At 48.0% G+C, this 21,609-nt stretch overlaps 1 protein-coding gene across 1 annotated transcript in view; it reads left to right on the forward strand.

The window, feature by feature from the left end:
* The first annotated feature begins 410 nt into the window (after window positions 1-410).
* The window catches only part of LOC139245163 (activating signal cointegrator 1-like), a 31,084-nt gene continuing 9,885 nt past the window's right edge, over window positions 411-21,609 (forward strand). Inside the window, exons 1-5 of the mRNA XM_070871115.1 lie at window positions 411-492; window positions 3,116-3,285; window positions 4,101-4,237; window positions 14,073-14,285; window positions 16,844-16,928. Coding sequence (XP_070727216.1) covers window positions 473-492; window positions 3,116-3,285; window positions 4,101-4,237; window positions 14,073-14,285; window positions 16,844-16,928 — 625 coding nt within the window. The 5' untranslated portion in view covers window positions 411-472. The remainder of the gene's footprint in view (window positions 493-3,115; window positions 3,286-4,100; window positions 4,238-14,072; window positions 14,286-16,843; window positions 16,929-21,609) is intronic.

Consider the following 21,609-nt stretch of genomic DNA (forward strand, 5'->3'; position numbering starts at 1 on the left):
TTGCTTTTGAAGGCTCCATGTGAGTTTATGGGATAAAGGGGCCTTTAAACTGGCGACAAAACTTAAGGTCTACAAGGCAATAGTTCTAACATCCGTGCTGTATGTATGTGACAGCTGGACTACCTACACTTGCCACATCAGAAAACTCAAATAATTTCCCCCTAGGTTGCCTCCGAAATATCCTAAAAATTTGAAGGTGACACAAGATTCCAGTCACTGAAGAGCAAATATGCCAGGCATGGAGGTGATGATAGTACAGGTGTAGTTCAGCTTAGACTGAATACGAGACTGCCCAACATAACATTCTTCAGTGAGCTGAACTTTGGTAAATGCCCTCGTCGTGGTCCGTTCTATCAATACAGGTATAAGAATTTTCTAAGGACCGATCTGAGGGAAAAAAACACTGGGATCTCAACTGACACATGGGAGCATGATGCTTGCGACAGGACAAAATGGCAAGAAATGATTCACAATGGCACGACAAAGATTGAAGTGAGTCGTAACAAGCTAGCTGAAGAAAAGAGAACCCAAAGTAAACTGAGGAAAGATCACTCCTCTGGTCACCCTGACATCCAATGTCCTGTGTGTGGGAGAAACATTCCTTGTGAAAATCGGACTTTACAGTTGTATGAGAACCCGCAACCTAATTGGAGGTGGGTCACAGATCGAGAGGTGGAGAGGTTTAGAGAGGGAATTCCAGAGCTTGAGGTTTAGGCAGTTTTTTTTTTCTTCGTTCATGGGATGTGGGCGTCGCTGGCAAGGCCGGCATTTATTGCCCATCCCTAATTGCCCTCGAGAAGGTGGTGGTGAGCCGCTGCCTTGAACCGCTGCAGTCCGTGTGGTGAAGGTGCTCCCACAGTGCTGTTAGGGAGGGAGTTCCAGGAATTTGACCCAGCGACGATGAAGGAACGCGATATATTTCCAAGTCAGGATGGTGTGTGACTGGGAGGGGAACGTGTGGAGGTGGTGGTGTTCCCATGCGCCTGCTGCCCTTGTCCTTCTCGGTGGTAGAGGTCGCGGGTTTGGGAGGTGCTGCCGAAGAAGCCTTGGCGAGTTGCTGCAGTGCATCTTATAGATGGTGCACACTGCAGCCACGGTGCGCCGGTGGTGGAGGGTGTAAATGTTTAAGGTGGTGGATGGGGTGCCGATCCAGTGGCTGAAGGCAGTGGTGGAGCAATTAAATTTGGGGATGCACAAGATGCCAGAACTGCAGATATATCGGAGGGTCGGAGGAGATTGCGGAGATGGGGTGGGGGCGAGGCCATGGAGGGATTTGAACACTTGGATGAGAAATTAAAAATTGAGGCGTTGCTTAACTGGGTAGGTCGCGAGCACAGGAGTGATGGGCGAATGGGACTTGATGCGAGTTAGGACACGGGCAGCAGAGTTTTGGATGTGCTCGAGTTTATGGAAGGGAGGCCAACCAGGAGTCAGTGGAACCAGAGGACACGGTCCCTGCACATAAAGGGGGTTAAATTCAAAGCTAATCTGCGGGAACAATGTTTCAGTGAGTGAGTGGTTGGTCTAGGGAACAGGCTCGCTAGGAAGTGGGCGGAAGCAGTTGGTAATGATTCAGATGCAAACTAGATCGATTTCTTTCAGGGGATACAGTGTCAGAGAAACTTGAGACATGACGTGTGGTCAGTGTAGCATGCTTGGTAGAAACGGGTGACTTTGGGCCGTTGGTTCCGAAAGCTCTCCACCGCTGGGATTTTCCTCCTGGTCATGTTTGGTCTGTTGTAGACTCATTGACAGAGATCGAGTGTATCATGCCATTATCATTGCATCATGCGAGCTGCAGACATCAGGAACAGCCCTTCGAGCCTGCCCTGTCATTCATTTTGATCATGGCTGATCTGTACTTCAACTTCATTTACCCGCCTTTGTTCCATATCCATTGATACCCTTACCTAATAAAAAATCTAGCGATCTCAGTCTTGAAAGCTCCAATTGTCCCCCAACATCCACAGCCTTTTGGGGGCGGGGGGAGATTTCCAGATTCCTACCATCCTTTGTGAAAAAGTGCGTCCTAATTTTGTTCCTCAACGGCCGAGCTCTTATTTTAAGATTTGTATGGGTGGTAGAAGGCGCACGAGATGAACCTTGGTCCTTTCTCGACTAGCGACTCCTATGTTCACAATGCTGCTGCGTAGCGAGGTGCCACTTTGAGGTGAAGCGCATTGATGGGGCAGTGTGCTGGGACCTTTAACCTGCATTGTTTTTGACCCAGAATTGCCTGGTGCGTCTCGTGGGGTGAGGAAACATGTCTCGCACCAAGTCCCGCTCACCCATCCCCCTGTGCTCGCTGACCTACATTGGCTTCCCGTTAAGCAACGCCTCTATTTCAAAATGCTCATCCTTGTTTTCAAATCCCTCCAAGGCCTTGCCCCTCCCTATCTCTGTAATCTCCTCCAGCCCCGCAACCCTCTGACATGTCTGCGCTACTCTAATTCTGCCCTCCAAAGCATTCCTGATTATAATCAGTCAATTATTGGTTGCTGTGCCTTCTGTTGCCGAGGCCCCAAGCTCTGGAACTCCCTGCCTAAACCTCTCCGCCTCTCTACCTCTCTGCCTTTCTACCTCTCTTTCACCTTCAAGATGCCCCTTAAAACCTACCTCTGACCTAAGCTTTTTGTCACCTGTGCTGACTTCTACTTATGATGGCTTGGTGTCAAATATTTATTGCATAATAGTCCTGTGACGCGTCTCGAGACATTTCACTATATTAAAGGCGCTCTTGACCATCCCTGATTATAATCGCTCCACCATTGGTGGCTGTGCCTTCTGTTTCCTGGGCCCCAAGCTCTGGAACTCCCAGCCTAAACCCCTCTGCCTCTCTACCTCTTTGCTCCTTCAAGACGTTCCTTAAAACCTACCTCTTTGACCAAGCTTTTGGTCACCTGTGCTAATTTCTACTTATGATGGCTTGGTGTCAAATATTTATCACATAATAGTCCTGTCAAGCTCCATAGGACGTTTCCCTACGTTAAAGGCGCTATATAAATACAAGTTGTTAAATCCCTAATGCCCTCATGATGACAAACTTTCAATTTCTCCTTCCACCACAACCCCCAACTACATAGACCATTGAGGAAGTGTTTCTTTATTAACCCAGGTATATCCTGTCGATTGAGAGTGCAGAGGAAATTGAAGAGTATGTGGCTGACTTGGTTCAAGGGACCGATGGGAAAAAGCGGCTTTTCATCGACGAGCTTCTGAAAAGGTGGAAAAGATCACAAGAATCACTTACTCCTGGACAAGTGCAGTTATACAGAAAAAAAGATGGTGCGTCCGATTGCTACATAGTTAGAATAAAATGCTCTTCGATTTTTCTAATGCTTGGAAGTCAGTTTTTAAAAACTATTATTCCTGATTTCATTTCTCATGAATTAGATCTTTAATATGGAGCTAAAGGAAAAGTTCTCTGAACAGTTACCACATCCTTTGCCACTCCAGTGCCGTACTGAGGGAGTGCTGCACTGTTGGAGGTGCCGTCTTTCGGATGAGACGTTAAACCGAGGCCCCATCTGCTCCCTCAGGTGGACGTAAAGGATCCCACGGCACTATTGGATATAGAGAAGGGGATTTCTCCCCAGTGCCCTGGTCAATAGTTATCCCTCAAACTACATCACAAAAACAGATTATCTGGTCATTATCACATTGCTGTTTGTGGGAGCTTGCTGTGCGCAAAATTGGTTGCTGCGTTTCCAACACTACAACAGTAGGAAGTTTCCTACAGTACAGCAGTGCACTTCAAAATGTACTTCACTGACTGTAAAGTGCTTTGGGACATCCTGAGGTTGTGAAAAGCACCATATAAATGAGACATTTCTTCTCTCAGAGGGTTGTAAATCTGTGGAATTCGCTGCCTCGGAGAGCTGTGGAAGTTGGGACATCGAATAAATTTAAGACAGAAATAGATTGTTTCTTAAACGACAAGGAGATAATGGGTTATGGGGAGCGGGCGGGGAAGTGGAGCTGAGTCCATGATCAGATCAGCCATGATCTTATTGAATGGTGGAGCAGGCTCGAGGGGCCGTATGACCGGCTCCTGTTCTGATTTCTTATGTTCTTATGTTCTTAAGTCTTTTCTTCTGTAGAGGTTCCAGATGCATCAAAAGCGAGTGACCAGCTCAAGAAGTCCAAGAGGAAAGGCCGTAACAAGCAGGAGCCGTTGCTTGTGTCTGAGAGCCAGGTCCCAGCAGAAGAGGTTAAGACACCGATGGATCTGGTAAAGGTAAGGCCTGGTGATCTGAAGACAACAAACATTTGCTGATTGCACTGAGGAATGCCACTGAAACTCTGCCCTCCTGACTTCGTGGCCGTCACAGCGTTGAGCACTCGCGGGTCGGGAAGAGCAGAATAATGAATAGAAAGGCCCCATGACTCGACCTTACCTTAATATCTCAATCAGGCTCACAAAACACAGGAGGAGGCCATTCAGCCCCTCGAGCCTGTTCTGCCATTCCATTAAATCAGGGCTGATCTGTATCTCAGACTCACCGTTTCTCCATATCCCTTGATGCCCTTATCCAATAAAAAAACTTTTGTTTCATACGACCCAAGATCCCCACAGACTTTTGGGCGAGGGAGAGGAGAGAGTGTGTTCCAGATTTCCACTACCCTTGGAGTGCTAAACCCTTCCTGATTTCACTGCTGAATGGTCCAGCTCGAACTTGAAGATTATTTCCCCTTCTGGATTTCCCCCACCTGAGGAAATAGTGTTTTTATTTAATCTGCCCTTACCTTTATCATTATAAGCCATGTTCCAGGTCCCGAACTTCATGTTAACGGAGTGGAAGATGCCTGTGCGTGAGTTCTTTTAACGTGGGGTGGCCATTGCACGCCGGCTACCACATGGGCTTAGCTGAGCAAGGTTTTGGTCCAGTGGCAAGGGGGTTCAAGACGACCGGAGACCAGGCACTGCTGTATGGGCCTGGTTGCCTACGGCGAGATGTTGGCCATAGGCTCGGCGCTGGCTGAGGAGCTCCCTTGATGGTAGGTGGTCATTATAAGCACCTCAATTACATCACCCCTCGACTCCATCTGCCAGAATTTTGCCAACTCACTTAATCTGTCTAGATCCCTTTCTAACTTCCTGCTCTCGTCATCAAAACTTAATGTTCCTCCTAATTTTGTGTCATCAGCAAACTTAAATATACGACTCTCCATTTTTTTTCATCCATGTCATTACTTTATTATCACTTTTTTGTTTGTGGGAGCCTGCTGTGCACAAATTGGCTGCCACGTTTCCTACATTACAACAGTGACTCCACTCCAAAAGTTCTTAATTGGCTGTTAAACACTTTGGGAAGTCCTGAGGTCGTCAAAGGCGCGATATAAATGCAAGTCTTTCTATCCCTGTCCTAATCCCTACACATCGACCTTTACGAGAAGTGCACAGAGGTGAGCAGAGGCTGTGATGTCTAGCACAGTGAAATAGCCTGACAAAAAGCTAATGCCCCACCCAAATGTTTTTTTTTTCTGTCCCTCCCGATGATTTTGACTCCTTGCTTGGGTCCAGTTCTGCGGGTACCAGTCGGAGGTGAGCCTTCACAGCGAGTGCTGGCAGGATATTCGACTGGTGGAAGCATCACGGCTCAACTTGTTCCTGTCCGTGACCCATTGCCTATCTGTGCACTTCACGCAGGGTCAGTGGATGGAAATCCAGATCGGTAACCGAGGCGAAAGACCCAGAGGGGGAGATGAGAATTTTATTCACTCAGTGAGTTATGATGATCGGGAACGCGCTGCCTGAAAGGGTGGTGGAAGCCGCTTCAATAGTAACTTTCAAAAGGGAATTGGATATATCCTTGAGAAATTTAAAGAAGGACAGATGCAGCAACGTTAGCGTCGACCAGGCCAATATCCCCAGCATTGAAGCACTGACCACACTCGACCAACTCAGCGGGGCAGACCACGTTGTCCGCATGCCTGACACGAGACTCCCAAAGCAAGCGTTCTACTCGGAATTCCTTCACAGCAAATGAGCCCCAGGTGGGCAGAGGAAATGTTACAGGGACACCCTCAAAGCCTCCCTGAAAAAGTGCAACATCCCCACCGACACCTGGGAGTCCCTGACCAAAGACCGCCCCAAGTAGAGGAAGTGCATCCGGGAGGGTGCTGAGCACTTCGAGTCTCGCCGCCGAGAGAATGCAGAAATCAAGCGCAGGCAGCGGAAGGAGCGTGCGGCAAACCAGTCCCACCCACCCTTTCCTTCAACCACTGTCTGTCCCACCTGTGACAGAGATTGTAATTCCCGTATTGTACTCATGTTTAGAGTGGAAACAAGGCTCCCTCGATTCTGAGGGACTGCCTATGATGGATATATTCTTAAAGGAGAAATTTGCTGAGCCATGAGGGTAAGAGCAAGGGAGTGGCACTAATTGGGTAGCTCAGAGGTGGCACAGGCACGACAGGCCTGAGAGATGTTTGCTGTAAGATTCTATTTGCCCCTTAACTGCCACCGTGACTGCAGCCAGCTAACTGTTCAGTGAAGGCAACAGACCAGACGTATTCTTTGGGTCTGTGGCTCAACTACTCACTGGATGAATGCGCTGAGGGAGCTGTACTATTTCAGGATACCAGTTGGTTCACTGCATTTTCTGTACCTTTTAACAAAATGTGAAAATGAGGCCTCATGGGTGCGAAACCACAATCTGCCGCTATGTGGCGCACTGCTTCGTAAATCGAATGCACTTGGAAGCACTGGATGGTGAAGCTAGGTGCAATGGTGAAATCATTTTCGTTTTATAAACTACATTCAGCTGATGTGCCCTCCCAACGTCTCTTTCCAATGGAATCAGCCAAGTCTTGAAAGTTCAGAACTGCCGTTCGTTCTCCCCTCTGAGCCAACAGAAGGTGATCTTAACCGCGTGGAGTCTCTGACGAGGACCCTCGTTCATTCCTGTCCCTCGAACGATGCATCCTGACTACTGGCAATAGTCGGATTGAAATGTTGATCGGGGCTGTGAACACTGGGGGGGAATGGAAGGGGTGATTGTGTATGAAGATTGAGTAAAAAAAAAGACTTGCATTTGTATAGCGCCTTTCACGACCACCGGACGTCTCAAAGCGCTTCACAGCCAATGCAGTACTTTTGGAGTACATTCACTGTTGTTATGTGGGAAACGCGGCAGCCAATTTGCACATAGCAAGCTCCCACAAACAGCAATGTGATAATGACCAAATAATCTGTGTTTTTTTTGTTATGTTGATTGACCAGGACACCGGAGAACTCCCCTGCTCTTCTTTGAAATAGTGCCATGGCATGTTCTGGGTTCATCTGAGGGAGCAGACGGGGCCTCGGTTTAACGTCTCATCCGAAAGACGGCACCTCCAACAGTGCAGCACTCCCTCGGCACTGCACTGGGAGTGTCAGCCTAGATTTTTTTTTTGCGCTCAAGTCCCTGGAGTGGGACTGGAACCCACAACCTTCTGGTTCAGAGGCGAGGGTGCTACCCACTGAGCCACAGCTGACACTGTGTTTTATTTGTGAAGAATGCCGAGCATCAAAATACGTTCCATGTAAACCCATGTGGAGGGTCACCCCCGAATAAGTAACACAATGGCTGAGTGATACTCAAACACCAGATTGGATGTGGTATTGTTAGCAGAGCTAGCTGCTTGGCTACCTGTCTCCCCATCCCCCTCCAAGATGCAATCTCGTGCAGATCACAGTGAAGCTCAGTGCTGGTCTACAATGGGGAAACACTTGAGCACAGGCTCCACAATAGCAACTGGGATGATCAGCTGTTGCACTCCTCACTTCCTCCCTCTTCCTCACTATTCTGCTTTGCAGCCAGTCGCTCGGCTGAGTAGAGCACTGTTCTTGGAGCGTTTCCTGGTGATTTAATTAACTTCCACTATTCCCGGGAGAGGGAAGAGAGCTGGCTCTGCTCGTCGCGTCCCAAAGCTGTGCAGCTGGGGCTGGGAACGTCCTTTAGGGGTTTGAAGATGCGAGCCAGTAATTCTCGCACTGTAGCTTTAGCAAAAGTACTGTAAAGAGGGGGTGGGGTGTTGTGTGTCTCTATGAGGGGGTCAAGTTCCCTTCTGACCAACTTGAGCGGTTTCGAATCGCTCCCCCTCCCTTGGGTTCTGTACTCTGGATTCATGTGGGGGGTGGGGGGGGGTGAAAAAAGTGCAGAGGACACTGGTTTAATGCAAAGAACTTTGGTATTATTACAGTCAGGGTAATACAGGCTTATTACACTCGTAAGAAAATACACGGCCAAACTTACAATCACTCTAACAAAGAACAATACAAGGAAAGGTACAAGGTCAAACTTATAATCACTCTAATAAAGTACCATACACTACACATTCAAAGGGGATTGCAGTAAAATTGTACCTCCCACCTCCCAATACCTAATTCTAGCTCGGTTAGACTCCAGGGCAGGCACGGACTTATGCTTACCAATCCTTTTGATAGTTAATGGTAGATGGTGATGTTCTTCCTTCCTTCAAGACTTCAAGGCTGGAGAGTCCCCCCTCCCTCCCCCTCCCTTCCCTCTAACCTCTGTTGAAAACAGTGGGCAGTTATCCGATTTCAGTGTTCTAATCTTGCCACCCAATCTGTTCACAATCCTTTGTATAATTTTGGCGGGCTTGGTTCTTCTTTGTAATATTTTGTCGGGCTCGTTAAAGTTGATATGTCTTGGGTGGGCTGATGTTCGAAAACTGTTTCCTGATGGAAATATTAGTTTGGTAATTGCAATGTCCTTTTGTGCTTAGTCTTTCGCATACAGGCTGGATTGGGCCTTTTCGTGATGTATATGCTGAAATGGTTTGTCCAGACCCATGTTGATGGGGAGCTATCGCTGGGTGATACTGTGATGGTAATGTCTCTTGTGGAGGAAGATTTTCAAATCCTCATTCTTCCAGACAGGTTACCTCAGTCCTCACACCCAGACAATTCCAATAATCAAGTGGACTTCCTTTGTTCCCTAGGTCCGCCCACAGGCTTGAATTTGTCTTGTAAAAGTTCATAATTCTATTAAAGTTCGTAGTTTCTTCCATAAGCACTTTCGAGATCCAAACTTTTCGGTAGATAGTCCCAAATTAAATTTCCTTTCGAATGAGCACAAACATGGGGTGGGGGGGTTCTGGTGAATTTTGCTCTCTGCAGTACACGTTGAGGACAGCTGTTCACTGATCAAGGTTAGGTCTCCAGCTCAGGTGGGTAGCACTCTCTCGCCTCTTGAGTCACAAGGTCGTGGGTTCAAGTCCCACTCCAGAGCACAAATCTAGTCTGACAAGGTTCCGCACAAGAGATTGGTTTGCAAAATCAAGGCGCATGGTATTGGGGGTAATGTACTGACGTGGATAGAGAACTGGTTGGTAGATAGGCAGCAGAGTCGGGATAAATGGGTCCTTTTCAGAATGGCAGGCAGTGACTAGTGGAGTGCCACAGGGCTCAGTGCTGGGACCCCAACTCTTTACAATATACATCAATGATTTAGATGAAGGAATTGAGTGTAATATCTCCAAGTTTGCAGATGACACTCAACTGGGTGGCAGTGTGAGCTGTGAGGAGGACGCTAAGAGGCTGCAGGGTGACTTTGATAGGTTAGGTGAGTGGGCAAATGCATGGCAGATGCAGTATAATGTGGATAAATGTGAGGTTATCCACTTTGGGGGCAAAAACCCGAAGACAGAATTATCTGAATGGCGGCAGATTAGGAAAAGGGGAGGTGCAACGAGACCTGGATGTCATGGTTCATCAGTCATTGAAAGTTGGCATGCAGGTACAGCAGGGATTTGAGTATAGGAGCAGGGAGGTCTTACTGCAGTTGTACAGGGCCTTGGTGAGGCCTCACATGGAATATTGTGTTCAGTTTTAGTCTCCTAATCTGAGGAAGGACGTTCCTGCTATTGAGGAAGTGCAGCGAAGGTTCACCAGACTGATTCCCGTGATGGCTGGACTGATGTATGAGGAGAGACTGGATCGACTGGGCCTGTATTCACTGGAGTTTAGAAGGATGAGAGGGGATCTCATAGAAACACATAAAATTCTGAAGGGACGGGACAGGTTCGATGTGGGTAGAATGTTCCCGATGTTGGGGATGTCCAGAACCAGGGGATACAGTCTTAGGATAAGGGGTAGGCCATTTAGTGCTGAGATGAGGAAACTTCTTCACTCAGAGTTGTTAACCTGTGGAATTCCCTGCCGCAGAGAATTGTTGATGCCAGTTCATTGGATATATTCAGGAGGGAGTTAGATATGGCCCTCATGGCTAAAGGGATCAAGGGGTATGGAGAGAAAGCAAGAAAGGGATACTGAGGTGAATGATCAGCCATGATCGTATTGAATGGTGGTGCAGGCTCGAAGGGCCGAATGGCCTACTCCTGCACCTATTTTCTATGTTTCAGGAGGCTAATTCTTCCTCCAAGAAGAAGACCAAGTACTTGTTCGGTACACACAGGAGGGTGAGGACAGGCTCGCTGTCATCCTGTTCACTTTCTGCTTGTCATTTCTGCCTTCCAGAGTCCCTAAAATATTTCACTAGGCAAACCGTCTGCCCCTCGATGGTTTCCTTTCCTTACTTTAGCCCAAACCCTTTGTATCGCGAAAGCATGCAATCCCCGTTGTATAGATTTGTTTCTGCAAAGTCTCAAAGACATTTACACCTGTGCATATGGGCTCGTTTTGGGTGGTACTCAACCTATAACATCTAACGACGCTTTTGCAAAGGTGATGTTTCTGAGTTGTTTTAACATTTGGATATTTAGAAACATAGACATTTATAGCGCAGAAGGAGGCCATTTTAGCCCATCGTGTCCGCGCCGGCTGACAAAGAGTCGCACGGTCCTCGGTCAGCGGCCCTGAAGGTTACATATAAATCAATGAACAATGATGGAAAGGCAAAGAGCACCCAGCCCAACCAGTCTGCCCCACCCAACTGCGACACCCCTTATACTGAAACATTCTACACAACACCCCAACCAGAGCCATGTGATCTCCTGGGAGAAACAAAAAACAGATAAAAACCCAGGCCAATTTAGGGAAAAAAAAATTGGGAAAATTCCTCTCCGACCCATCCAGGCGATCGAAACTAGCCCAGGAGATCACCCTGGCCGTACTCGATTCCCTGTAGTGCTTGCCATTATATCTGCTCCGTCCAACAAAAAGTCATCCAGTCTAATCCCAATTACCAGCTCTAGGTCCGTAATCCTGCAGGTTTCTGCACTTTAAGTTCCCATCCAACCATCTCTTAAAAGTGGTGAGGGTTTCTGCATCCACTACTCTCCCAGGCAGCGAGTTCCAGATCCCTACAACCCTCTGTAAAGAAGCCCTCCTCAAATCCCCTCTAAACCTTCCACCAACCACCTTAAAACTATGCCCCCTCGTAATAGACCCCTCCACCAATGGAAATAGACCCTTATTATCCACTATGTCCAGGCCTGTGAGAGAGACTGCAAGCAAAGAACTGATGCTGTTTTCGAAGGCATTGTGCAGGGATAGTTTTGCAAAGTTTGTCTCAATCATTTTAAGTAAATCTCACTCACTCACTTTAAAGATTATACTTGTCGAACTCTGCATGTCATTCAAAAATAAACACAGCACGGGTGCTAAATGTTTAGATAAATGTGTCAGCCCTGACTCAGTGATGTCACTCTTGCCACTGAGGCAGGAGTTGGTGTGTTCAAGTCCCAGAGCTTTGAGCACATAATCTCGGCTGAAGGAGTGCTGCACTGTCGGAGGTGCCATCTTTTAAATGAGACGTTTAAACCGAGGCCTCTCAGGTGATCCTATGGCACTATTTCGAATAAGAGCAGGGGAGTTCTTCCCACTGTCTTTTTTTAAAATTCGCTCATAGGATGTGAGCGTTGCTGGCCAGGCCGGCATTCATTGCCCGTCCCTAATTCCCTTGAGAAGGTGATGGTGAGCCACTGCCTTGAACCGCTGCAGTCCGTGTGGTGGAGGTGCTCCCACCGTGCTGATAGAAGCACTGACCACACTCGACCAGCGGACCACATTGTCCGCATGCCCGACACAAGACTCCCAAAGCAAGCGCTCTACTCTGAACTCCTACACGGCAAACGAGCCAAAGGCGGTCAGAGGAAACGTTATACGGACACCCTCAAAGCCTCCCTGATAGAATGCAACATCCCCACCGACACCTGGGAGTCCCTGGCGTAAGACCGCCCTAAGTGGAGGAAGAGCATCCGGGAGGGCGCTGAGCACCTCGAGTCTCGTCGCCGAGAGCATGCAGAAACCAAGCGGAAGGAGCGTGCGGCAAACCTGTCCCACCCACCCTTTCCTCAACCACTGTCTGTCCCACCTGTGACAGGGACTGTCATTCCTGTATTGGACTGTTCAGTCACCTGAGAACTCACTTTTAGAGTGGAAGCAAGTCCTCCTCGATTTCGAGGGACTGCCTATGATGATGATGAGGGAGGGAGTAGCAGGATTTTGACCCAGCGACGATGAAGGAACCAACAATAAAACAGATTGTTTGATCGTTATCACATTGCCTTTTGTGGAACCTTGCTGTGCGCAAAATAGCTGCCTCATTTCCTACATTACTGCAGTGCCTACATTTCAAAACTAGTTCATTGGCTGTAAAACGCCTTGGAACGTCCTGAGGTTGTGATAGGCGCTATATAAATGCAAGTCTCTCTTTTGAACTTTTTGTTTTTGACTAGGTGCAGGAGGCTCATTCTGTACCAAGAAGAAGACTAAGTTCGTTCTTTCTTCGAATGTCGGATTGAGTCCCGGGTCACTTGGTTGGAGCCAGGGCAAGGTGCAACAACTCCCGGGAGCTGGCCTGAGCTGTGCAGTTTCACTGTGGTGGCAAGACTCCTGACTAGTCCCCGATAGCCGGGTGTAGGGGACATTGGCAGTTACCTACGAGCAGCCTGTGCTCATTTTCTTGGTGTCAGGACATTTGGACAAAGGGGCTAAAAGTTTTCAGAAGCAAGGGCAAACTTACTTAAAAATAAGTTTCTCTCTTCAGTTGATCTAATAAGTTGTGTTCCAAACTTTTCCTAAAGGTTAACAGCCCTAGAAAATGTAATCTGTTGGTAAGTTATTTCTTTGAGGGGAGAAGAGGTTTTTTTAAAAAGGTATTTTCTCACCACAAATGGATCTTTCTTTTTGAGGAGAGAGAACTCCCCTGCTCCCAAACTTCTGTCGGTGCCACTCTGAAATTGGCCACCAGGGGGTGCAAGAGCCAATCCGGGGCAAATCTCCCTCAGTATATCAGCGATTGGGAATTCAGTGTGCTGCAGCACACGATGCAACTCATGGAGGTTTCTCTGCGTTTTTTTTAAGCCACCTCATGCTGCGTCCCCTGCATCAGTCATTTACTCAGCACTGCTCCCAGGTTCAGCCTATTCTGCTTTGCAGCCAGCCGCTCGGCAGAGAGGACCACTGTTCTTGGAGGGTTTCCTGGTGATTTAATTAACTTCCACTATTCCCAGGAGAATGCGGGGAGGGAAGAGGAGCTGGCTCTGCTCGTCACGTCCCAAAGCTGTGCAGTTGGGGCTGGGAACGTCCTGTAGGGGTTTGAAGATTCGAGCCAGTAATTTTCGCACTGTAGCTTTAGCAAAAGTACGTGTTGAGGGCAGCTGTTCACTGATCAAGGTTAGATCTCCAGCTCAGTGGGTAGCACTCTCTCGCCTCTGAGTTGCAAGGTTGTGGGTTCAAGTCCCACTCCAGAGCACACAATCTAGTCTGACACTCGGAGTGCAGGGCTGAGTGGAGTGGAGTGGAGTGGAGTGGAGTGGAGTGGAGTGGAGTGGAGTGGAGTGGAGTGGAGTGGAGTGGAGTGGAGTGGAGTGCAAGGCTGAGGGAGTGCCGCACTGTTGGAGGTGTCGTCTTTCAGATGAGGCGTTAAACCGAGGCCCCGTCTGCGCTCTCAGGTGGACGTAAAAGATCCCACGGTGCTGTTTTGAAGAAGAGCAGGGGAGTTATCCCCAGTGACCTGGCCAATATTTATCGTTCAATCAACATAACATAAAAACAGAATTATCTGGTCATTATCACATCGCTGTTTGTGGGAGCTTGCTGTGCGCAAATTGGCTGCCGCGTTTCCTACATTACACTTGTTGCTTCTGTTTCTAACCAGGTGCAGGAGGCTAATTCTTCATCCAAGAAGAAGACCAAGTATTTGTCCCTGTACACACAGGAGGGCGAGGACAGGCTCGCTGTCATCCTCCCGGGCCGTCATCCCTGCGAGTGCTTGGGACAGACGCACAAACTGGTCAACAACTGCCTGGGCTGTGGCCGCATCGCCTGTGATCAGGAGGGCTCGGGGCCCTGCCTGTTCTGCGGGACCCTGGTGAGTGGGCAGTGCTCCGCATTGAAGCGCCTCTTGCTCTGCTTCCTGTGCCGCGACATACTCTGCACTTGTATCCCTGACCGGGGGGTATGGAAATGGCTGGCCTTTATATTGCTCAAGGCGTAAGGAATTCCCAGTTGTCTCGCTGAGATACCCATTCTGATTTTTACAGAGAAGGTTAAATCAGTTCAGTTTGTCCCCCACAATAGTTCACTGACAAAATACACCTGTGTTCTTGATCTATGTTGGTTGGGAAATCCCAGGTCTCGTCCGTGATTAGTTACATGACCTCAGCCCAAGAAATGGTCGGGGAGGGAGGGCGCGGTGGGGATGAGGGGCATATGTCAATTGGCTAAGAATAAAATGTGGCCAATTTGGTGATGGTTATTCATGGGATGACAGGAGAGATTGGGTCGACTAGGCCTGTATTCACTCGAGTTTAGAAGAATGAGAAGGGATCGTATTGAAACATATAAACTTCTGATTGGGTTGGATAGACCTGATGCGGGGAGGATGTTTCCCCTGGCTGGGAAGTCTAGGGGAAGGGGTCACAAGGGGTCACGGTCTCAGGATACGGGGTAGGAAATTTAGGATCGAGATGAGGAGAATTGTTTTCACTCAGAGGGTGGTGAACCTGTGGAATTCTCTACCACAGAAGGCTGTGGAGGCCAAGTCACTGAGTATATTTAAGAGGGAGATAGATAGATTTCTAGACACACAAGGCATCAAGGGGTATGGGGACAAAGCGGGAATATGGTGTTGAGATAGAGGATCAGCCATGATCATATTGAATGGCGGTGCAGGCTCCAAGGGCCGAATGGCCTACTCCTGCTCCTATTTTCTATGTTTCTATGTCCTCAGCTGGTAAGTGTGTGCGTGGTGTGTACATTCCCGGTGGGAGGACTGAGTGCTCAGTATTGAGTGCCAGGTTGCCGGTGAGCACTCTCTTGGCTGGCACACACAAGTGGCCACTTGCCGTACTGCAAGGTTGTTGACACACAGCGGAGTCCAATGACGGCTAGAATCAGCTCCTTCAGCAGAAGAGGGCAGAACAAGGAAGGTGAATGTTTTGGGGAGTGTTTCTGAGCAGAAGTACAATTAGCATGAACATTCCCCCCCCCCCCCACCGCCTGTTTAATATTTTTATGTAAGTAGTGAGTTATGATTGATTAGACGAATCTGTCGAAGTCACCGAGCCTGACAATGTGAACAAGTTGATTAATATTAAGAGATGCAGTCATTCATCCCGGGTGCTTCAGCAATGTCTAATTTCAGTTACGCTCATTAATTACGCTCCTTCTCAATGTCAGCGGCTCAAATGAGCGTGTCCTGTGCAATGTGATGTCTTCATCTGAGTACAACTGGTGCCGTTTGTTGTGGTGTGGGACTGCCTCAGCCTTTTTATTTGCGCGGTCTCTTGGATCCAGCTCTCTGCTGTACCCCACTCAATGGCCACCAGCCGAATGACACCGCTCACACCTAATGACACTCCACAGAATTCTTCCTTGTGCTTGTAAAAGTGGCTGCACTTTGGTTGTCTTGGTTCATGCTGAGATGCTGTTTTCCAGGGTCTTGGCTTTAAGACGTTCTTATCCAATGTTAAAACCTCCTTTCTGCAACAAGCAGACTAAAGTTGTGCCATTCCTGTACTGTAGCACACCAAAATCCAACGCCGTGGTCGGGAGCACTTTCGATGCATTTATTTTTCAAATTCTTCCTTCTAGATTCTTCATTGGAATTCAGAAGAATGAGAGGTGTCTTATCGAAACGAACAAGATTATGAGGGGGCTTGACAAGGTGGATGCAGGGAGGATGTTTCCACTGATAGGGGAGACTAGAACAAGGGGGCATGATCTAAGAATAAGAGGCCGCCCATTTAAAGCTGAGATGAGGAGAAATTTCTTCTCTGAGGGTTGTAAATCTGTGGAATTCGCTGCCTCAGAGAGCTGTGGAAGCTGGGGCATTGAATAAATTTAAGACCGAAATAGACAGTTTCTTAAACGATAAGGGGATAAGGGGTTGTGGGGAGCGGATGGGGAAGTGGAGCTGAGTCCATGATCGGATCAGCCATGATCGTATTAAATGGCAGAGCAGGCTCGAGGGGCCGTATGGCCGACTCCTGCTCCTATTTTGTTATGTAAATACCTGATACCAGTGGGAGGGAGAGAAGAGTTGGGAGTTCCACCGAGTCATGTATTGAGGGCAGTCCCTGAGCAGGATACTTGGCGATCTGGGAGTCGGTTGGTTTTATGTGACACAGCAAGAGACTTGAGAAAGGGGAGGGAAATTATGCCCCACATCCTCACCACTTTAAGTGAAGAGGTTTCTCTGTCAGTGACTATCTTATATTTATGAACTCTAGTTTTAGACTCCCTCGCAAGTGGATATATTTTCTCTATGTCTACCCTCAAACCCTTTCATTGTCTTGAAGACTTTTATCAGGTCACCTCTCAGCCTTCTTGTTTCTAGAGAGAAGAGCTCCTGCTTGTTCAGCCTTTCCTGATAAGTATAATCTCTCCGATCTGGTATCTGCCTTAATCGAAATGTGTCTCTTGTAGGTCTGTACAAAAGAGGAGCAAGAGATCCTTGTCCGCGACTCAAACAAGAGTCAGAAATTACTCAAGAAACTCATGGGGACTGCTGGTTAGTACCATTGCTATGTATTTGATGAATTGGAAATATTTATTGCCATTCTCCATTGGCCCTGTTAAAGGCAGCATGTAATCGACCTATTAGCTGAGCTGAGTCGAGGTTAAAGGTGCTATCTTGACCTCGTGTGTCGAAGGGAAAATGGCACAGAATGTACAGCACTGAAACAAGCCTCGGCCCAGCGGGTCTGTGCCAGGGTTTATGTTCCACACAAGCCTCCTCCCTCCACTCTTCATCTCACCCCATCAACCTAACCTTCTATTCCTTTCTCCCACATGTGTTTATCTAGCTTCCCCTTATCTACATCGATGCTACTCACCTCAACCATTCCTTGAGGTAGCGAGTTCCACATTCTAAGCACTCTCCGGGCAATGAGGTTTCTCCTGAATTCCTTATTGGATTTATTAGTGCCTATCTTGTATTTATAGCCCCTAGTTTTGGTCTCCCCCACAAATGGAAACATTTTCTCTATATCTATCTTATTGAACCTCTTCATAATCTTGAAGACCTATCAGGCCACCCAGGGTATATGCTTGAGCACAAAATATCTCGGCTGATACTCCATACAGTGCTGAGGGAGTGCTGCACTGTCGGAGGTGTCATCTTTCGGATGAGAGGTTGAGCTGAGGCCCCGCCTGCTCTCTGAAGTGGACGTAAAAGATCCCGCGGCACTATTTCAAAGACGACCAGGGGAGTTATCCTCGGTGTCCTGGCAAGTATGTATCCCTCAATCAACATAACAAAAAAAACAGATTATCTGGTCATTATCACATTACTGTTTGTGGGAGCTTGCTGTGCGCAAATTGGCTGCCGTGTTTCCTACATTACAACAGTGACTACACTCCAAAAGTACTTCATTGGCTGTAAAGCGCTTTGAGATGTCCAGTGGTCGTGAAAGGCGCTATATAAATGCAAGTTGTCTATGTTTCTTTCTGATGCTTATTGGTGACCTGTGCTGGAAATTTGGATGCGGGTTGGGTGAGGGTAGGATTGGTTTGGGTCCGATTGCTCTTACTGTAGTCCCAATCTGGGAAGAATGACCAAAACGGCAAAGCAGCAGAGCTTGTGGAACCATACCCTGTGTTGAATGCATGGAAATGTGTTCAAATTTAACTACGCACTTCAGTCCAGGACCAGCGATCAAATCAATCCCTGGCTGATGGGATGAAATGCTACCCTTCCTTTTGGCCGTAATGGTCTATTTCCCAGCCCTAACACCCCTCCCCTTGATCACCAAACAAATTCAAGTCACAGGATGGATCCCATCTGTGTGCTGAGTTAGCAGCTGGGATTCCCCGACCAATAATTCCTGCTGGAAATATCCACACAGAATCTCCATTATTCCATGTGGTTGGGGTGATCTTCTTTGAAAGACTGCCACGGGATCTTTTACATCCACTTGAGTTGAGCATCTCATCTGAAAGACGGCACCTCCGACAGTGCAGCACTCCATCAGCACTGCACTGAAGTGTCAGCCTAGATTTTGATGCTGGAGTGGGACTCGAACCCACAACCTTCTGACTCGGGTGAGAGAGCTGTCACTGAGCCACGGCTGATACTTGTGTTGTCCAGCATTGAATAAAAATTCAATATTGTACACTGTCATTCTCCTCGATGTTGTGACCTGAATATTCCTTTACACAGCTGCTTCTACTTATTTGAATGTTCGTGTCCCTGGCTACGTATCGGTTACAGTTAGCGACTGCTTTCAATCATAGAATGGTACAGCATAGATGGAGGCCATTTGGCCCATCGCACCTGTGCCAGCTCTTAGGACTCATGGGATTGGGGTAATATATTAGCATGGATTGAGGATTGGTTAATGGACAGAAAGCAGAGTAGGAATAAACGGGACTTTTTCGGGTTGGCAGGCCGTAACTAGTGGGGTACCGCAAGGATCAGTGCTTGGGCCTCAGCTATTTACAATCTATATTCATGATTTAGATGAAGGGACTGAGTGTAGCGTATCCAAGTTTGCTGATGCTACAAAGTTAGGTGGGAAAGTAAGCTGTGAGGAGGACGCAAAAAGGCGGCAGAGAGATATAGACAGGTTGATTGAGTGGGCAAGAACATGGCAAACAGAATACAGTGTGGGGAAATGTGAAGTTATCCACTTTGGTAGACTGGGAAATGTTTGCATTCAGAGGGACCTGGGGGTCCTTGTACATGAATCACTGAAAGTTAACATTCAGGTACAGCAAGCAATTAGGAAAGCAAATGGTATGTTAGCTTTTGTTACAAAGGGATTAGAGTATAAGAGTAAAGGAGTTTTACTACAATTATACAGGGCATTGGTGAGGTTACACCTGGAGTACTGTGTACAGTTCTGGTCTCCTTACCTCAGGAAAGTCATACTTACCTTCGAGGGAGTGCAGCGAAGGTTCACTGGACTGGTCCCTGGGATGAGGGGATTTCCCTAATGAGGAGAGATTGAGAAGACTAGGCCTATAATCCTTAGAGTTTAGAAGAATGAGAGGTGATCTAATTGAAGCATATAAAATTCTTAAGGAGCTTGATGGTTAATGCTGGAAAAATGTTTGTCCTGGCTGGGTAATCTAGCCAGGGCAAGACAGTCTCAAAATAAAGGGCTGGCCATTTAGGACTGAAATGAGAAATTTCTTCACTTAAAGGATTATGAATCTTTGGAATTCTTCACCTCAGAGAGCTGAAGATGCTCAGTCATTGCATATATTCAAGACAAAGGTCGGTAAATTTTTGGGAACGAAGGTGTTATATCTTGAATAAAGAGTCAGACTAGATACTGCAAGCTCAAAGTAAGGTGTGACCGGAGTCCTTTATTACAGATCTCAGAGTGTCTCTCCAGCCTGTGAGGCCTCCTTATATACAGGTGCTCCCAAGGGTGGTTAGACATGGTATTTACAGGTTTACATACATAACAACACTTCCCCCCCCCCCCCCCCCCCCCCCCCCCAAAGTCAGTAGTGTAACTATTTACAATGTGAGTCGATCTGGGGCCTTCCTTTCCCCAGTTGATCGCCTCGGTGTAAATGCTGGTTTTGGTGAGTCGTTTGTTGAGCCCTCGCTGGGTTGCTGCGCAGCTGGCCTTGCTGGGTTGCTGGGGGTGGTGAGTCTTGCTGGGCTGCTGCGGGTGATGGGTTCTGCTTCGTGGTCAGCCGCTGGGTCGGTTGCCACTTGTGTGTGTGTTGGAGGGTCGAAAAAGGTAGAGTCCATTGTGGGTTGTTCTGGATAGTCTGTAACTCTGAGTTTGGTTTGGTCCAAGTGTTTCCTGCAGGTGAGTGCATTTGAGAGTTTGACCACAAACACCCTACTCCCCTCTTTGGCCAAAACAGTGCCAGGAAGCCACTTGGGACCTTGTCCATAATCCAACACGTTAAAATTAAAAATCCTCCTATTCCTTCTGCTTCTTTTGCCAATCACCTTAAATTGCTGTCCTCTGGTTACCGACCCTTCTGCCACTGGAAGCTATTTCACCTCACTTACTCTATCAAAACCCTTCATGATTTTTGAACTCCTTTATCAAGTCTCCTCTTAACCTTCTCTGCTCTTAAGGAGCACAGCCAGTGTCTGTCTGAACAGTGAATGAAGTTCAGTGCGGCTCCACGGGTGGCTGTTACTTGTTGCAGCAATGAGCGGTGTGATGTGAATGAATGTCCTGGCAAACTTCCAGTACTTGTCGAGGGAGAGTGTGAAGCCTGGGCTGAGTAACTCCCCACGGGGAGACGGCCATGACTGAAAGGGAAGTCCCCCTGGCTGCTGGGGTGCATTCCCTGGAACAACAGTCACTGTGGTCCGGGAACGGGCTGCTTGCCCATCCTCCGACCTGAGGGGCTGGTTGCAATGTCCGTTCCTATTTTGCCAATTAGTTCTTGTTTAAAAACTTTTCCGTGCATCAGTAATGTCGCTTCCGTCAAACGTCCCAATTTGTAAGTAAAACTGACAAGATGCCGTGAAACCAGTGATTGTTGAATGATCAATGGCACCGACTGGGAGGAATGGGCAGGGTTAAAAGATGGACTGCCAATGCTCCCTCGAATTTTTTTACGGGCAGCGTGGCCCCTTTATCATCATCATCGGCAGTCCCTCGGAGTCGAGGAAGACTTGCTTCCACTCTAAAAGTGAGTTCTCAGGCGACTGAACAGTCCAGTACGGGAATTACAGTTTCTGTCACAGGTGGGACAGATAGTCGTTGTGAGAAAGGGATGGTGGGACTGATTTGCCGCACGCTCCTTCCGCTGCCTACGCTTGGTGTCTGCAAGCTCTCGGCGATGAGACTCGAGGTGCTCAGCGCCCTCCCGGATGCACTTCCTCCACTTAGGACGATCTTTGGCCGGGGACTCCAAGGTGTCAGTGGGGATGTTGCACTTTATCAGGGAGGCTTTGAGGGTGTCCTTGAAACGTTTCCTCTGCCCACCTGGGGCTCGCTTGCCGTGTAGGAGTTCCGAGTAGAGAGCTTGCTTTGGGAGTCTCGTGTCAGGCATGTGAACAATGTGGTCCACCCAGCGGAGCTGATCAAGTGTGGTCAGTGTTTCGATGTTGGCCTGGTCGAGGACGCTAACGTTGCTGCGTCTGTCCTCCCAGGGGATTTGCACATTGGCTGGCTGCGTGGCACATGCAAAATTCCGCGCATACGTGGCTTTTCCCTTTTTAAAAGCCGGTGAATTGGCTGCAAGGACCACCAGAGCACTACACGCTT

Source organism: Pristiophorus japonicus, unplaced genomic scaffold (genome assembly GCF_044704955.1).
Source record: "Pristiophorus japonicus isolate sPriJap1 unplaced genomic scaffold, sPriJap1.hap1 HAP1_SCAFFOLD_2122, whole genome shotgun sequence".
Classification (NCBI taxonomy): Eukaryota; Metazoa; Chordata; class Chondrichthyes; family Pristiophoridae; genus Pristiophorus; species Pristiophorus japonicus.